The 18,825-nt window shown below is 40.4% G+C and overlaps 1 protein-coding gene across 7 annotated transcripts in view; it reads left to right on the forward strand.

Moving 5' to 3' along the window:
- Window positions 1-18,825, forward strand: part of Nhsl1 (NHS like 1) — a 219,084-nt gene that overhangs the window by 165,174 nt on the left and 35,085 nt on the right. For all 7 annotated transcript variants that reach the window (XM_074073580.1, XM_074073591.1, XM_074073587.1 and 4 more), the window contains one exon: window positions 18,482-18,609. In XM_074073580.1, the coding sequence (XP_073929681.1) occupies window positions 18,482-18,609 (128 nt within the window). The remainder of the gene's footprint in view (window positions 1-18,481; window positions 18,610-18,825) is intronic.

An 18,825-nucleotide genomic window follows, 5' to 3' on the forward strand; every position in this document is an offset into this window, starting at 1 on the left:
GACCCCCCTCACCCCCCCAGCTCACTACACTTCCCATTTGCCCACTCCTATACTCCAGAGGAGATGGTCTTTCCAGATGTGTAGCATGGAATGTGGCATCTGGAACAGGATGATCTCCATTTGCAGTTTCACTCTACCCCACTCCAAATAGAGCAGTGATCTTTCGTGTTTGTTGTTGGATGATCTCTGAAGAACTTGATAAAATTTAGAGGCCACATTGCTAGATCAAATGTGTTGGTTTTGTAGACTTGTTTTGTTACTAGAGATTTAATGAAAATGCAAACATGTTAACCTATGTTTTAAAACAGCTGTCTTGCTCTTTGGTCCAAAAGACAGCCAACTTGCAAAATGTAGTAAATTTTTGAAGCTGGATCCCATTTTCCATGAAGAATTTGCTCAGCATCTCACTGAATTTCCAGGAGGAATTCTACACCCTTTATCCCCATAATTGTTTGAGCTCTTCATGAACATCATTGGAGATAGATGTGATGATAAGTTACTCTCTTCTAACCGAATTTTTATCCTCATTGCTTATGGCTTTACTGAAGGAGTCCCAATTAAGTAGAAAAGGAGAATTGAGAGCTGGAGATAGACTCAGACAGGTCAGAGTTTGTTTCTTTACCACCTGTAGACTTCAGTTGACAATTACGAGCCCATTAAAGGCTGAAATAAAGACATCATTTCTAAGTCTCCATCCCCCAAAAGCCCAACTTGAGAGAGAGATAAACATAATTTCTCACAGTATGTTTAACAGACAGTGCGTCTCTGTATCTGTGTACACTCCCTCCTGAATTAGTTTGCAGAGCATCTGTTGTTGGCACCAGAAATGTTCTGTAATCACAGCTCTTTCCTGAAGAAATACGTTTTAGCAGGTCAGCTTGCTCCATCACTCTAGAATTAGAAGTATGAGCACAGGAAGGAGTGTTGAATTTGGCCTATGTTCATTTGAAGTCAGGATTTATGTTTGTTATATCTGGAAGGATAAAATTTGAGGATTTACAATGTGAAAAAATAACTACTTATGCCAAATGATTAAAAACAATTGTGTGTATACACCTGCCAACCTGGTGATCATTAAAGAATAGAATACCTTTCTTAAAAATATGGACCCAGTTTCTGAGTAGGTCCATCCAAGTTTCTCTGATAGTTCACAAAACCAGACTATATGAGAGTGACCTCTTGAACCTTTCATTGCCGTGAAAGTAGTAGCAAGTAAGTTCATCTAGGGAGAGGCTGTGGGCTTCTCTCTGGGTTGAATGAAGGGCTTCTGTGTCAACATCTATCTGGCTTGGATCTGTGAGTCTCTGAGATACGACAAACAGCCGGTGTGTCTTGGGTCCAGTGGAGATACCTTTACCCTTCTGGACAGTGACTGAAAGCTTGCTTTCCTGGGAGGATGCAGCCGCCCACTGCCTTAGATAGCTGTCTGTCCCCCTAAGCTAACCACATTGACTTCATCTTTTTCTCCTATCACTTTTTAAAAAGATGACATATAACAGACAAGTACAAAAATATGTATACTTTTACAGATAATTACAAGGCAAATATCCATATAACTGTTACTAAGGTCAAAATATAGAACATGACCTAAACTCTGTAAACTTCCTGTTCTTGCTGTCTAATAGGAAAAGTCTGCATTTAATGACAAGCGCTTAGAGCACATCTAGATGACAGGTATATTCTGGGTGTATTATCTCTGAGCTTAATTTTGAGTTTGTTTCTTCACAAATTTGAACTTGTTTTTCATCTGTAAAAATCATAATATCTTTTCATGGGAATAAAATGAATTTCAGTATGTTAAGTGTCTCAAAATATCTGCCCCTCACTGTGGAAACAGTATGTGTTTGTGGAAGGAGGGTTGTATTTTAATTAAAGTATGATGAAATACAGATAATTGTGTGGTTCTCAACTGACTTTCCCCAATGGCTGTTATAATTTAGTTGTTGCTTTCCCTGTGTGCTCTGTTCCCACTGTGCACTTTCCCAGTATGTTCTATGAGGAGGAGGAAGAGTAGAACAAGGAGCAATGTCAGATAACAGCGATGCCACAAACACATGACACTCAGGTTTATGTCATCCACATGAGCCAAATGCCTCTTTCCTTACTCACCAGCAGCCTCTGAAAGACACCTGGAAGGCAAGAGCTAGAGGGGCCTAGTGGGTGTTCTGGTCAACCCTCCTTTGCCTGCTATAGACAGGCAAGCCAAGCCCAGAGAATTGAGGGTTCTCAAGAGTACCCTGTCGGCCTATTGTGATCTCAGAGCCCAGGGGCACTTGAGGAGACCTGTCCTTTTCATAGCTCATCAGCTGCCCTCATTTTGTGAAAGTTCACAGGGACATGGCTCACCCTGGGACTCTAATGGTTCAAGGAAGATTTGGTTAGGAAATTCAGATTAGCTCATTGTCACCTAAAAATGCTAGCTTCACAGTTGCTCCAGAAATCTTCATTCACCCCTGATTTCATTAGCATTCAAATTAGTGGAAGAGAAATAAAGAAGCATTGTGTGATGGAATGTGAGATTGTGTCATGCTTATTTTTAGGGTTTATAATAGGCCACATACCTCAATGGACTTTAAGAAAATAGAAGAGGTCCAGGTTCCAAGGGAAGAAAAGTAAAGGTTTGGAATGAATATATTAGAAAGCTAGCATTTTCAACAAAGTTTATGCTTTGCCTAATCTGTTATTTCCTGAGAATACTTCAGTAAAATTGAAGTATAAAGGGACAAGCGATCATGCTAGCTGAGGAACAATTACATTAAGTTTTTTTTATAAGCGAATACTTTAAATTACTTATACTCATTTGTATGCTGTTTTATATCATTCTCTAATAGGAATAGAGTTGAGGTGATGGGGGAGTGGAAGATTATTCAAGAAAAGCCCACTGAGCTCAGAGATAAGAAATAAAATTGTCTCATTTCCCTCAACCACAGCAGAATTGACATCTTGTTCTGTTGTGTTCTTTGAGAAACTGAGATGGAGACCATGACTCTGATCCCAGTGTTGTTGGGACACAGCTGTGGGACATCAGGAATCACATCTCATCTTTGTACTTGGTTTTCTTCACTAGAAAACAATTTACAATCTCTACATTCTCTTCTAAGCTATAAAATTCTGATTGGCCTCTCAGCACTTAACTATTTAGGGATGAAATGTGTGAAGTTTATTGACACAAAGATATAACTGCTGAGCATAAGTTCTGGCAGAGTGGGTAGTCTAAAATCAAGTTTGTGTTGAAATAAACTTTTCTCTAAGCACATCTTGCAAGTGAGTCATTGGGCTGGATATTGTAATGAAGTCAAAGATAAATGACTTTGATGTTTTCTTCCAGGAGCTTAATGCCAGCCAGTGAGATAAGATGTATGTATGAATAACTCATTTACAAAGTTGATGATGGTGGTATTATTGAGTCTTAACACCACCCCTGGGTGTTGTCTTTAAAACATAAACTTAATCGTGTCTCTCCTTAGTTGAAAATTCTTTCCCAGCTCCTGTCCACTACTAGGATAAAACCTAAGCTCAGTAGCAGTGGAGAACCTTCTCAAACTGACCCCTGCTGTCTAACCTAGTTTACCAAATCACCCTCTCTCTCCCATCCATCTCTAACCCTCCAGGCAAGTTCTTCACCTTGTGTCTTTACATAGAAGGATAAAGTGCTCTAACTAGAATGGTAGCTTTCCTTATTCTTTATTTGCTACTACATGTCCCAATCCATACCTTCTCCATTCTGAACCATAACCTCTCACATCTGGCCAACTCCTACTCCCCCTTTGAGAGTTGTTCTGTGAGTGCTAGAGTTCCACAAAGCTCTGCTGAATTCCCCAAGACAGTCTGGAGCATCTATCTCCACTTTGCCACGCATTCCCACAGAAACTCACACCCATCCATTAAAACAGTTTATGATCTGCTATGGAATTGTGTTTCCATGTTTCCACCTGATAGCAGCAAGGTTCTTGGGAGCAGGATCTTGTTGTATGGGTCCCCAGCACACAGTCCAGTGCAAGAGGCTATAAATACCATGGTATTTGTGGAGGCCCTGAAGGCATTTGGAGAAGTCATCTAGAACTCAAGAGGCAGGCCTAGTCAAAGCAAGGAACAACTAGGGAAACTGAGAATGAGAAGAGTGAGGATGAGGAGAGCAAAGGGTAAAGAGTTGTGAGGGTGAACCTGAAAGCCTTTACTTTAGAGGACTCAGGAAGGAGAAACTACCAAGAGGGCAGTTGAGGAAGAAAAAAAGCCAACTGGGCCGAGATGTTCACCTGGTGCTTATGGATGGGAAGAGTCCAAGAAAAAGAGCATTGAATGGGCTTTAGGAGGCCACTCATGACCTTTGAAAAAGCAGTTGAAAGACAGTGAACGTGGGGGGAAGGTGCAGGCTTGGAAGTTGTGACCTCTGTCTTAGGGCATTTGAGCAGCATGTTTTGAGATGGAGCCAAGTCATCATGTTGAAGTTGTTCATTAGATATTGGAGGCCTGGTGGAAATGTGGCTTCCACTATATTGTTAGTTCTTTGATGAAAAGGGTGACTTCATTTGGGGCTCTCTCCTCAGCGCTTGAGAATCTAATTAGGTTGATTTTTCAAAGGCAAATGATAATGGGTTGAAGTCTTTTTTTTTTTTTTTTTTTTTTAACGTACGTACATGTTTGGTATTCATTAGACTTGGAATTTTTGTCCTTAGGGAATGTTGCTCAACTTGGTGAAACAAGGGATTAGATCCTCTATAGACAAAAGACAAGAGCAGAGACAAAAATGTGAGATTAACAGAATGGAAATTATAGACAAAAGGGGTTATTTAACTTCTCTACTTGGATTTGATGGCTGATGAAAACTACTCCAAGTATGGTAACCCTGAAAGAACACGTTCGCTTCCTCGATGTAGTTAGGAGAGGGAAGTTAAAGCAGGACCAAAGGGGAGATGAATTCATTGCTTTTTCAGATAGGTAAAGAGACTTTTTTCCTTTTTTTTGTTTTGTTTTGTTTTGTTTAAATGGTAACCAACACACAAAAATAGACTCACAAAGACAGTGGTTCAGATGATCCAGGTCTTAACAAAGCTCTACGGATTGTTTAGACAAAAGCTTTTTGTTTTGTTTTTGTATCCCTAGCCAGCCTGCTGTCTCAGCAATTCTATTTTTCACTCCTGATAAAGTAACTTGAGTGGCCTCCACATTTCACTCAGTGCAGCATAAAAATGCCACATTGAAGGTCCTGTGGATAAGGGGTGCTATCATTCCCTGAACGGCTGAAGTCTCTGTGTTGGCTGGGAATCTCTGCAGGCTATTTGATATTAAGTAACCTTGGTGATCTCCTCCACTGCCAGCGATAGGGCTTTCTAATTCTAACATGAAATGAGATCACCTCAAACCTGGCTGTGCTCTGGTGCGGCTCAGCCACAACCTGCAAAGTCATAGCACACTCACATTAATCATGGACACCAAAAGGCTTCCACCTTAATTTAAATCACATTTACTTCTGCAAGTCTTTTTTAATTAATTTGGGTATGTGAAGAGAAGAAATTTTAAAAATTGGGTTTCCGTAATGGCAAATGACATTTTAATAGTAATTTTTTTCCATGGTGTGCAATGAAAGGCAAAGCTGACTGTTTATCCAGTGGTATTTAATGCCTAAGGTTTTCTTGGAGGTTTTTATTCTACTCTAATAGGAATTCATCTGAAAGGGAGATATTAATCAAAGTTACCTTTTTTTTTTAATAACTCTTTTACACAACTGAGATTGCCTGTGATGTTCAATGTCAGTGAGGGAGATCTTTGTCCCAGGGCATTTCCAGTATGTGTTAATACTTTAGCAAATTTGTCTCCATTTTGACTGTTGAGCTGATGATTGTAATTAGTAGTGTATTTTCTCTCTGTGACCTTTTTGATCTTAGGCTCTTTATTTCACTGAAATGGGAAATTGAAATGGGAAATCATTTGAAATTGTGTTAAAATAATTTTTAGGCAATCTGCTCGTCATTATTCTGTCTCCCTTGGAAAGAAATCCATCCATTTCACAAGTGGCATTCTGCCCTCGCCCCTTCTCCCACTGTACTCCCCAAAACTCACTGGGGAGCTTTCTCTAAAAAAATCTAAGTTTCCTGTGATATCTGTTCTGCCTGCCCAGAAAGTCATGGAGTCTCTTAGGATGAAATCTAGGATCTGATCAGTGTGTTAGTTTTCCATTGCTGTGACAAAATACCTGAGACAAACAACTTAAGGGAGAAAAGATCTCTTTTGGCTCACTGTGTCAGAGGTTTCAGTCCTTGCTTGGCTGTACTGATGTACTTGTACAGTACATCATGGTGGAGCAGCATGGCAGAGCAAGCTGCTCATGTCATGGTGACTAGAAGCAGGGAGAGTGACCAGAAAGAGACCAGGGACAAGATACACCCTTCAAAGACACAGCAACCTACTTCCTCCAATTAGGCCCCATTTTCCACAGTTTCTACCACCTCTGAATGGTCCATTCAGTTATGAATCCATCTATGAGTTAATCTACTAACTAGGTCAGAGTTTTCATGATCAGTCACTTCCCCAAAGCCCTTCCTTTGAACAATGTATTGGAGACCAAGCCTTAATTTAAACACAATACATTTAATATACAAACCATAACACTGTTTCCCTGAAATTCTACTAAGACTACATTTCCTTGAACAGATAGATAATCCTGATTGAGCACTGACTGTCATCTTCAGTTTCTCGGCCTTTCCCTCCAGTTCTTTCTTCATCCTTATTTCTCGAGTATCTGAGTTGTGTGTGGAGGGTGCACTTAAGAGGAGGGCATTACATTCCATGTTGATGTTTGTCTCAGTCCTTACTCCCAACGTGTACTTAAACACTGATGATGTGGACTGCCCCCTAGATAGGCAGGTTATGAAATAACAGGGGAAATTGTGGCCAAGGAGGAAATGCCACTAGTGAGTGATGTGGCTAGCACTTCTGGCATTCATCACAGTACCCTTTTAAGCATTAAGTTTTCGAACAAATACAGGTAATCATTCATTCACTTGATGAATTTGCTGAGCATTTACCTTCCAGCCACCTGCACTGAGTCAGATCATTTAGGGCTTAGAAACCTCTTAGGAGAGGTTGGAACTCAAGCGTCACGTAATCTGACTCATTACTGTTAATTGGATCAATCTGACCTTGTGTTAAAAGTTCACAGAGGCTGGGTGTGGTGGTGCATATCTGTAATCTCAGATTCTTGGGAGGTGGAGGTAGGACCTTTTGTCATTTCTCATGTTGAAATATGTAGAAGTCTTGAATTATCAAGGTTCTAACCCCATTTTGGGGGGCCATCAGGTACCTTCTGTAAGTAGAGAAGACTTCTTTCTCACTTCCACCCAAACGGGTATCACACAGGCCACCTTTAACTTTGTGTTACCCTTCCTCTGAGCCAGTTTTCCTGTCATGTGACTCACAGGGCAGCAGCATGAGTATATCCTGGGGACTTGATAGAAATGCGAGTTCTCAGGCCCCACACCAGAGCAGGCATGGGAGTGGCCCTGTCAAGGAACAAGCCCTCCAGGAGATTCTAAGACCCCTTGATTTGGAGAACCACTGTGCCATAGAGTGTTATGTGAACTCTGTGTAATCAGGCAGCTGAGTTGTGAACAACTGGAAGGTTGTGGCAGAACCCACCAGTCCTGCCAGCATGTTACACAGGATTTGAACACACACCTCTTCAGTCTGAGCTCTTGTCTACTGCTGCTCCTCTCTGGCTGTTAGCAAAAGGAGATTTGAGAAAAACTGGGTTTTGATGTCCCTGTCTGTTTATTCTGTGTTCTCTCCATATTTTTCACAGCCTCAGCTATCTGGAAGAAGAGTATTCAGAGATTTTGAAAGAAATGGCTGGTCAGAGCACCTGTCAGGAGAATCATAATATCTGTACCAATGTGACTGCCTTTTTCTCTGCTTTCTGCTGGAGCAAAAGTCTGGATAACTTCCATTACCCTTCTTGAGGCAAAGGCAGACTTATTCCTGTTAGGAGGCCCCCTTCCCCCTTTCCTTTTCCTTGACATCTGAGTCATAGTCGTTATATTTCAGATTGGCCCTTCCTTTCTTCACCTGCAGTTAAGCAATTGTACTCTGTCACTTGGAACATTTTGTCTTATAGGCAGTACGAAGAGATATTTACTTTTAGAAAGGTTTGGGCTTAATCATTAAAGCCAGACATTTTCACTTTGTCCTTTTGTTTTGTGTCCTTTGGATACCAAGAGTCATTGAAGTGACTCTGATTGGTGGAGACCTGGTCTTAAGGGCTTTATGCCTGTACTGTGAGATGGATTTGAGTTTAGTGTCGGATAGGTGAGAATATGTTTTTATGCCATTGTAAGTATCCCTATAGAATTGCATAACAACTGTTACTCCAAAAGTGGAGAGGGGGTGGGAGTGTGGCTCAAGTGATAGAGCACCTGCCTGGCAAGCACAAGGCTCTGAGTTCATACCCTACGCGCACACACACACACACACACACACGCAATAATAATAATAATAATAATAATAATAATAATAATAAATAATTTAAAAATTAAAGTGGGGAAGGGAAAAAGAATGAATCATTACTCTAAGAATAAGCCAAAAGGGAATATTTATTTGAAATCCTTGAGTTTAAAATTATCTAGGAAGATATCCATGGAAAAGAACTACATTAAATTACAGTATCTTTTAGATTTGACACAATTTTTCAACTTGTTTATAGATCTATAGACTCTTAATTACATTTGAGTTTGTTGATTTATTTTTAGTTAGTTAGTTAGTTATAGTTGCCATACTGGGGTTTGGTAAGAGGCACTCCACAACTTGAGACCGGCCGCTAGCCCTTTTTGTTCTGGTTATTTGGAGATAGGCTCTCACTTTTTGCCCTGGCCAGCCTGAATCATGATCGGTCATCCCATTTTCACTCTTCCTGCTGTCGCTGGGATCATAGTTGTGAGCCACCATGCTCAGCATTTTTCTGCTGAGATGGGGTCTTGGGAACTTGATTTTTGCATGGACTGGCCTGGAACCTTGATCCTCCTGATTTCAACTTCCTAAGTAGCTAGGATTACAGGCATGAGCCAGTGTGTTGATTCTTGAACACAATTTAATCAATTGAAATGAAACTGCTTTGAAGAATTATGGAAAATCTACACATAGTTTTGGAAAAGTCATTGTGCATTAATGGCAAGGCAGAATCTTATCTACAGAATCAGTAAGATTTCATTCTCTTACCCAGTATTGCCAAACCCAGTAAATTAAAGCACAGTCAGTTTTTCCTGTGTGCTTCCTTGAAAGCTCAATGGTACTGCCATTGGACTGGGCCTGATTTTCTTCCCAACATAAATGCCGTATTCTGGTGTATTTTCAGACCTGGACGGAGACTAAGACATATGCTAGAATTGGCTTTCACCCTGCTATTCATAATCGTTGGAAAATAACTGGGATAGATGTTTAGGAACCTGGCTGCCCTAGAAACGGTCCACCTGGGTTTCATAATCTATAGAACAGATAAAATCCCTGCTTGTCTTCAATTCCCACACAGTTACTTTAAACACAAATGAAACAATGAAGGCAAAGGCCTTTCCTTTTAGGGAAGTGTCAGTAGTATTAGTGTTAAAAATCAGTGATCTGAGAAAAAGACTTTGTAGACACTGGCTCATTGTAGGGCATTCTCCCAAAGCAGCACGTCGTGACCATTATTTTTATAATTAACTTTGAAACTGGAGTCTTTCCCATGTTTAATGACCTTGGATTATAGTCAGATGATGGCAAAAGATTTAATACCATTAAAAATAAATCACATTCAGACTTTAAAATATGGTGTGTCTAGAACACTACGCTGTTGTGAAATGCCAGAATTGTGCTTTTGACCTGAAAGCTTCTAAACTTTCCTGGGATCTCTCTCTCTCTCTCTCTCTCTCTCTCTCTCTCTCTCTCTCTCTCTCTCTCTCTGTCTCTCTGACACACACACACACACACACACACACACACACACACACACACACAGAGCTACCACTTTACAACCTGAAAAACAACTACTTACCTGGCTCATCAGACTCCCTTTCTTTTCTTTCTCACACAGAGTGATAAATCAGTGAACTTCTCCAGCATCCACTCATCTTACTGTTTCATTTCCCTGAAGAATAGAAAACCAATTTTTTATTATTCCCAATATGCATTCAGTTTCTGTCTCTGTTGCTGCTTCTCCTTATTTAAGTAAGCCATACTTATTATACATCTATTAAGTTAGGAACTTTCACCCCCTCGGGTTATATTTCAAAATCCTTCTAATAAACTTAAGAAAAATTTCAATGTGTAGTATACTTTCTTTCATGGAATTATAGATATGAAAAATCACTTAGGATAAATTATAGATAGTGTGATTGATAGAGTGTTAGTGACTTGCTTCCATTCATACTCTTAGTGTGGTTTATTTAGAATTTGTCCATTTGTGTAATTTTGAGCCTATTCCTGGTGTGTGGGGATAAGAGGCAAGATCAAGATGATGCAAGCTAGTGTGGGTGTGTTACTTCTCTGTTCAAAGTCACCAGAGGCCACCCCTCTGCTTCTTGATAAAGCCAGAGTTCTTACAGCAATCCAAAGACCCTATACCAGCTGTTCCCCCTTTTCCTGCTTAAACTCATCTCCTACTCCCCTCTTCTTAAACTGAGACAGAATCATCCTGCCTTCCAACTCTTTCTCAGGGAGAGACCGTTTTTTCTTTACTCAGATGTCACCACTCTGCAAGTCCTGGGCCCCACACTCCTCCTCCCTCCTCCCTCCTCCCTTCCCAGCCTTATTTTCCTCTCACCACTGAGGGCCTTTCTGTTTGTTATCAGTGTCCTCATTAGAGCCCAAGCTCTGTGCAGACTTCACACACCAGGAATCTCCTTTGCTGTAGCTGTGCTTGGCCACTGGTCAATGCTTAAGAAGTATTTGTTGAATTAATAGATGAGGGGCAAGGGGGGTTCTTTCCCCTGGAGTCATCCTACTTGAGTTGCAAGCAGGATTGAGTTGCAGTTGTCTTAGGGCCTAATGACTGACTAGAACTCTGATTCTTCCTCTTTAGTTCTGTTGTACCTCGAACCGTCTCTACTGTTCTCTGAGAAAAAAAATCGGTAGAACCTTTGTACTGTGTCCAGCACAGTAGAGCTAAGGGACATAAGATGAGCATATAACCTAGAAGAAGGAAGATGTGTATAAATGAAGCTAGGACTGTAGTGATTTGGTGGCAGAAGCAAAATGTTCTGGGAAATCAGTCCCTAAGGCTACAATGTTGTCACTGTGATAATGAAGAATACAGGGTAGCACAGAAGGTTGGAGAAATGTGGAAAGGAACAGAGGTCAGCCTCAAAGGAGGGGTGGCATTTGCTTGAGCTGTCTTAAAGCAGTGAATTGAGTTCCTTTTCTCACAAGCGTGGCGGCTGCACAAAGACCAGTAGAGGCTGGACTGTGATTATCTGTAAGGGGGTTTGGAAAGTGGTGATGGTAATTCACATTGCATGTTAATATGTGTAATTAACATAAATTTAACAATTTATAAAAACAACTTACAAAACAAGGGATCAAATGATTCTCTTTTCTATCCTAAAATGGTAGAGCCACTAATATTTCTTTATCCCTGAGATACGCTATTTTTTGGGGTGGGGGGATACTGGGGATTGAACCTAGGAACTTGAGCCTGCTAGACACTCTCTCTACCACTAAGCTTCATCCCCAGCTCTCCAGTATTCTTCACAATAACATTTTCTTATTCATGTCATTTAGCATGTAAGTTATTTTACTATGAAAGAAAAAGGTAGGTACAGAAAGATTTTACAATGGAACTAACTTAAAATCTTTCTAAAAAAGCATTTAAGGGCACCAAAACCCAAATTGAATTTATTGATTTGCTAGATAAACACAAGTGTTATTTTATACATTGCTGTAAGTATGGTTGTCTTTGTTCATTTTGTGGTATGTCAGATTTCATCAGTGAACAAAACTCTTGGCTTATGGTTCTGAAGACTGGGAAGTCTTAGATCAAGATCTTTGTATATGGCAAGGGACTTCTTCCTGCATCATAACATGAAAAGGCAGAGAGAGGACAAAAAGGGGAGAACCCAATTCTGCTATAATGAGCCCACCCCTGTGATAATGGGAGTTAGTCTGGTTGTGAGGGTGAAGCCTACTGACCTAAACATCAATGAAAGGCCCCACTTCCCATTACCATCACAACGGCAATGGAATTGCAACATGAGTTTTAGAAGAGACAAACTTTCAAACCATAGCAGTGCTACAGAGAGAAATGAAGAGCAGTTTCCCATCGTAAGCAATATACTATCTGCACGCTCTTATTCTCAGAAGGAGAACTAGCTTTGGAGTCCCTGGATTGTGTCTTCAAGTCTCCATATGTAAAATGTGGACAGTTACACTCCGCATCTCTTAGTATCATTGTGAAAAGTAATGATTTACTGTGTGGAAAGTGCTTAGAACAGTGACACTCAGATCACTCAGTCAGGATGTTACTGACAGTTGTTATTGCAGCCCCTTTCTTCCCTCACAAAGGATAACTGTCCTCTGAACCTCAGAGGTTCAGAACAGTGGGTGCTGTTTCTTGCCCAGAGCTGTACAGCGATGGGGAGGCAAATGGGCATCTCTTATGCCCAATTCTTGTTGAAGTGTCATCCTGTCATGTGCTGAGACTCCTGCCAAGAACCCACCCATTGGCCTTTCCCTTAAGATGGTCATGAATTTCTTCCATGTCTTAGTGTCTCTTAGCTCCACACTATGCTAATATTCCAGGGCTGCCATAACAAAGTACTATAAAACTGAGTGGCTTAAAACAACAGAAATTAATTGTCTATTGTTAATTGACAGGCCTACAGACTAAAAGTTCAAAGTCACAATGGTGGCAGAGCCATCTCCCTTTAACTTCTAGAGGAGGATCCTAGCATGGATGCCCTAAGCATGCATTGACTAGTGTAACTCCAACCTCTTTCTCTCCGTCTTCATGGGCTGTCTTCCCTCTGTGACTGCACAGGGTCCTCCTACAGGGACACAGGGCCCACCCTAATGACCTCACTTTAACCTGTTATACATGGAAAGACCCTATTTCAAACTAATAACTCATTCATGTGTACCTGGGCTTTCAACATGCCTTTCTGGGGAGCACCATACTCAGATCAGAGATTTGTCCACTTTTTTCTCTTTGCTTTTAGTGATTACAATATGTCAAATACATTTACTGAGGACCTGGTTGATAACCTTGTAGTGTAAAATCGTTCAAGCATGTGCCATGTAATATTAATTGCATACATAAGAGCTTTATAAATCCTGAAGTTAGATCAGTTTGAATAGTTGAGCTGCATTTTGGATTGAGAGGAGTTAGAAATGTCAAGGCTATTGACAGGGAGAAAGCTTCAGTGGAGTGTCTTACATTCTTAGGAAAAGAAATGTTCACAGCTTCGTGATGTTTTAGTGAAGATATAACCAAACTTGGCAAAATTATAGAATCTTAGTAAAGAATTCTACTGGCCAGCAAATCTTGCTTTGTAATTTGTTCCTGACTTTTAAAATTGAAAGAGTCAAGCAGTTGTGATTTATGTGATAAGTTGTGACAGGAGTGGGTGCTTGTTCTTCTGTTGTTTTGAGCACCTGCCTGTGCAAAGTTCCAGTACCTCAGGGTCTAACATAGTGCCTGAACAGAGCAGAGCAGAACACTTGAAAATAATTGTTAAATTAATCTCACTACAGCTTCTCCAAAAGGGTAATGTCCTTCTTCCAAATAGTGGAATCTGAGCTCCTAGAGATTAATATGCCATTCTAGGTTTCACATATGGTATGTAGTGTCGTCTGTCTGGATTCCGAACAGCTACTTTGGAGAGAGCTATCTCTTGCTCCTGTTACTACTGAACCTAACTGGGGCTAACTGGGGGTGACAGGAGATGCAGAAAGGACAAAGGATAGACAGACAGACAGAAAGTTGGGGCCAGGTTGCTGGGCGCTTAGCTGGAGACACAAAACCACCTCGTTGCTTCTTTTCTCTATTATTCTCCTCATTTACTCTGCTTCTCTTCTCTATTTTTATTCTTTAAGGCCTTATTCCTTTACAGTTCTTTAAAACCTTGCTTCTAAAGTCTTTAAAATCCTGCTTCTTTTCTATTCTTTAATGTCTCTTTGCTTAGACTTGCCCTGTCCCATGTTTTGTCTTAGCTTTTCTTTAGCTTAGCTTTTCTAAAGCCTATGAATAAAGTTCTTGGAGCAGGCTTGCACTGTCCCATGTCCTCTCTTTAGCTTTCTTAAAGTCTCAGCCCTCAGACTTGCAGACAAACAACAGTGGCTGCGTCATTCAGCAGCCATTCCTTCACAAGCTGCCAACCAATTCTATCAACTCCTCTTTGGCAATTCCCCTTTAGCAATTCCCCTTCAGCAGTTCTTTTCCCTTCAGCAATCCTCCCTTCAACCAACCCCCGCCCCCCCAAATCAAAAAGCCTCAGTGTCTTTTATACCCAGTGGTAAGCAAGGAGGTGAAGCACAGTTCTTGGGGAGGGGCGTGACATTGCAACAGGAGAAATCTGCATTTCTACTTCTTTCACTGAACATAAATAACTTAGGAAAAGCAGCTGAGCTCCATCTTGCCTTCTCACTCTCTTCTGCAGCTGGGGCTGTGCCAAATCTCAGTCTACAGATTATTTGACATAAACATCTTAGGAAAAGCAGCTACTCTACATCTTACTCTTGCCCTATTCTGTGGCTGGGGCTGTGCCAAAATCAGCCTGCAGAATATTGAGTACAACTGTGCTTATGTCCTCATAGGCTTCTCCTACTCTGGTCCCCACACTACTAGACAGCTCTTCAACATAGTTTCCTTACCAGTAATTAACCTCCTGCTACAAAAATATAAAAGCATAGCTTCTTATTATAGTTGCAAAGTCAAGAATTGGAAATAATAAATGCTAAGAGAAGGAGTAACAAGAGTCTGGGGAATAGGTTCAGGGTCATCCCTTTGGTGGAGTCATTAGAGTTCTGGAATATTCTTCCTCCTTGTGCAAGAGTTAGGATTGCACTTCCTGTCCCCATAGTTAGGTATAACCATTCAACTTGTTTCATCCAGTGAAATTGGAATGAATGTAACCCTTGTAACTTCTGGGAAGAAGTTCTAAGACCCAGAGTAAGAAGCACCATGTTCTCATTGCACTGCTGTGGGGTCACACAAATACAGGTCAAGGTGGAGCTTATATCTGCCCAGTCTTCAGGTCACCATGGGTAGCAAAGCCATGCCAGCACTAGGTAGATTAGGGGACTGTGCAAGAAAGGAACTTCTTTCAGCTGAGGGTTTGGAACTATTTGTAATGGCTATATATTCTAGTGTTTTGTGACTGATGAAGTAAATTTAGGAACACTGTCATAGAAAGAGGAAATTCAACAGGGATTTCCTATAGAGAAAATTATTCTGAAAATCACTCTTTAAGCTTCTTGCTATAGATTTTCTTAGCATTTTTAAATTGAAATTCATGAGATGGTTAATGACCATTTAGTTCTGTGACCTCATGTTTTTCTTCTATATTTAAAACTGTGGTCTACTAAGAAATGTTTGCCCATTTTCCTTGTGCTAAAGAACCTGTGTGTGTGAGTGTGTGTATGTGTGTGTGTGTCCCATGAAGGGAAGGTGAGGAAAATTTGTAGTTGGGAAACCAGAGGCCTCAACCAACAGTGATATCTTTATTGCAGGCCTACTGTAGAACAATAACAGTTTTACTCTACACTGCTATTGCAACAAGAGTATGTGTTAAACATAGCTCTTCTATTACATTTAGGATCTTATTTCTAGTCTTGTTTCTGGCATAACCTGGCTTTAAATTAGGCTCTGCCTTGTAGTTACGCTCTGTTAGTGTTTCAGGAGTCTTTGTTTATTCATAATGGCTTGTGCCGACTCATGTCTCACTCTGCAGACAATAAACTCTGTTTTTAATGAACAAAGCCATGGTTTTATAAGCGAAGATCTGTTGCAACTTGACAAGAGGAAATTTTCCTAGAGTTCCCCTAGAGTTGGAATAATGACAGTGGAATTTGATGAGTTTACTAGGTTTCAGAAAGTTGGTAAGAGGAAAAAAATTGTCATTTGCTATAAATGTATGCTACCTAGTTTAATCTTATACCCAGTGTCATATTTATTTGTTACACTCCTGCTTGTTATAATGCAACTTAACCATTAATGTACATAAACTTTATGGTAGAAAAAAGACTCATTGTCTTATAAACTAAGAATGAAAAGATGACACACACTAGAAGAACAGCACTAATCATTGCCAGCCTTTCATGCTTTTAACGTATATAATAATTTTGAAGTATTTTGGTCTTATAAGATTTAACACATGTCAATTCATTTTGGCTATTTCTGCCAAAAATATCAGAACTAATATCACCCTTAGCAAAGGTGTAGCCCAGCCATTTCTATGCCCTGGGAGAAGAAATCTGTTTTGAACACAATCATATCTGATGTCCAAGACATACAACAAAATTTTAAAAATGATATGTGAAAGATACTAAGTTTTTTAATTTCAAACTTCTTATATGGTTAATTAGTGAGGGAAAAAAAGATGATTTTGAACAACAAAACGACTTAGTTTAAAAGGCTTTGGCTTCTGCCTATTTTTTTTGCCTTATTTGTCAAGTATTTGAAAGCCCAGTAGATAAGTGGGTGCCAGTGGTGAGAGTTTATATTGGTTCATTGTGCAAGTTTTATGCGTAATGCATAGGAGATTTCAGTTTTGCAGACATGACAAGAATAGCTCACTTTTAGTCCCACAGGACAGTTAATTTAGCAGCACAAATTAATGATTTGCTCACCATTGTGTTAAAATGTGGTCTGTAATAACTGAGTTGTTTTATTTTTATCCTAGCTATAAGGTAGGTAGTTAAAGAAAATCAAAGTACATATGTACAGAATCCCAGAACTCTACAAAGAATACCATTTGGAAACCGCTAATCCTGTTTTTAATAACATTGTCTTGAGAGGGAGAACTTGATAAGCATTGGAGAAAAGGTAGTAAGAGTTCTTGTCATAAAGGGTTAGATTAGGTCATTAAAAATATGTTGTGTTCTAGAAGTGTGTTTTAATTCCATTGTAACCAATATTTACTAGTAGTCACCAGCCCGGACCATCAGGTGTTTAGCCCATAAGTAAGTGCTCTGGTGCTTAGCTCTGTCGTGATTGCATGGACATTGTTCAATTAGCTTGACATTTTCCTGCATTCTTGTGACGATTTCCCTGGGAATCTTTTTATCTGATTTGTAGTTCTGAATTAGAAACTTTCTCTGTCCACTCCCACTGTGGGGTAGCAAAGAAGAAAGAGAACTTTCTATTCTCTGGATGTTAAAAAATTTAGTCTATTATTTTGATCTCCACTGAAGCGAGTGCTTATCTCTTCTGGGACAGAGCCACAGGTCCTGTGTTAGACAGGAGCTCTGAAGAGGCCTTAATTTAGGTCTGTGCCTTTAGGTGTGTGGTTCTGTAAAACCGCATAAAGAAAAATCTTTCCCCAAACCGAACACATTTTGTGTTACTTTTAAAAGCTGGATATTTAAGGAACCCTGTGGCAAATCCTTTTGCTGGGAAAATGCTTCTTTAATGTGCCCAGATTAAAGGAAATCTCTTGCTGCTTTAAAAGGCCATTAGAATCATTCTCACCCACTGGCTGGTGCACTGGTTTCCCTTGGACCACATGGCCCATAGCCCCAGCCCCTGCCAGGCACTGCCTGCCACACGTCCCTGTTACCTTCCACCCAGGGTGCCAGGCAGTCCTCTGGTCTCTGTCTCATGCTGGCACCTGGTTTCATAGGAAATTGCACATATTAACAAGTTGTTTGCTATCAAGATGAAATTGAAGGTCTGGGATGTAGCTCAGAGGTATAGCCTCTGGTTAGTATATTCAAGGCCCTGGGTTCAAACTCCAGCACCGCAACAGACACACACACACACACACACACACACACACACACACACACACAAATTCATTGCTAAATAAAACGGGAGCATTGTAATCCATGTCTAATGTCACTTCTAGCTGATGAGTCTGGGAGAAAAGCAGAACATGGGAATCACTTACGTTTTTTGTTTGTTTGTTTGTTTGATGTGGAATAACCATCAGTTGTTTTGTGTCAAAAATTATAGGGCAGTAATTAAGACCCTGAGTTATAATTCTGAGTCCACTGCTCACTTGTATAACATTACAGAGCAAATAATTTAATTCACTAACCTTTGATTTCTTGTGAGTAGAGGTAATGGTTGTATGTGTCTCAGAGAGTCATGGTGAGCTCTAAAGATAACCCCCTTAACATCCATCTAGGGGCATGGTCTGTAGGTGCTTCTGTCATCCTTACCTGTTTTTAATTATTGTTTTCATTATTGTTATTTTGGAATCCTATTATACCCAGGAAAATATAACTGAAAAAGTTAGGTAAAGAGTCATCAACAAAATCTACTTTCTAATGCCCCTTTGTCCCCTCTGTCCATGCCCTGCAGAATGTGACAAGCTGAGGCAGGATGGTTGTCGAAGTTCTCAGTACTACACTCAGGGACCCACCTTTGCAGCCAACTCCAGCCCACTGGGCAGCGAGGACCAAGACGAGGATGCAGAAAGAAACCGAAAGGTACCGCTCCTAAGTTCTGCGTGGGGTCCTGGTTGGACTCCCTCCTTTTCCACTCCCATTTTCTTATCACAGACTGTTTTTTCTACTTCTTAACAGGAAGTTTTCCACACAAGAGGCTAGCCCTTTCACTAAATATGTGAAGACAGTTGCAAAACAGAAGGTGAATTGTATAGTGAGAGTTTGGTTCCTCCAGATAGACCTCAGTCTTACTCTTTA

This window comes from Castor canadensis, chromosome 1 (genome assembly GCF_047511655.1).
Source record: "Castor canadensis chromosome 1, mCasCan1.hap1v2, whole genome shotgun sequence".
NCBI lineage: Eukaryota > Metazoa > Chordata > Mammalia > Rodentia > Castoridae > Castor > Castor canadensis.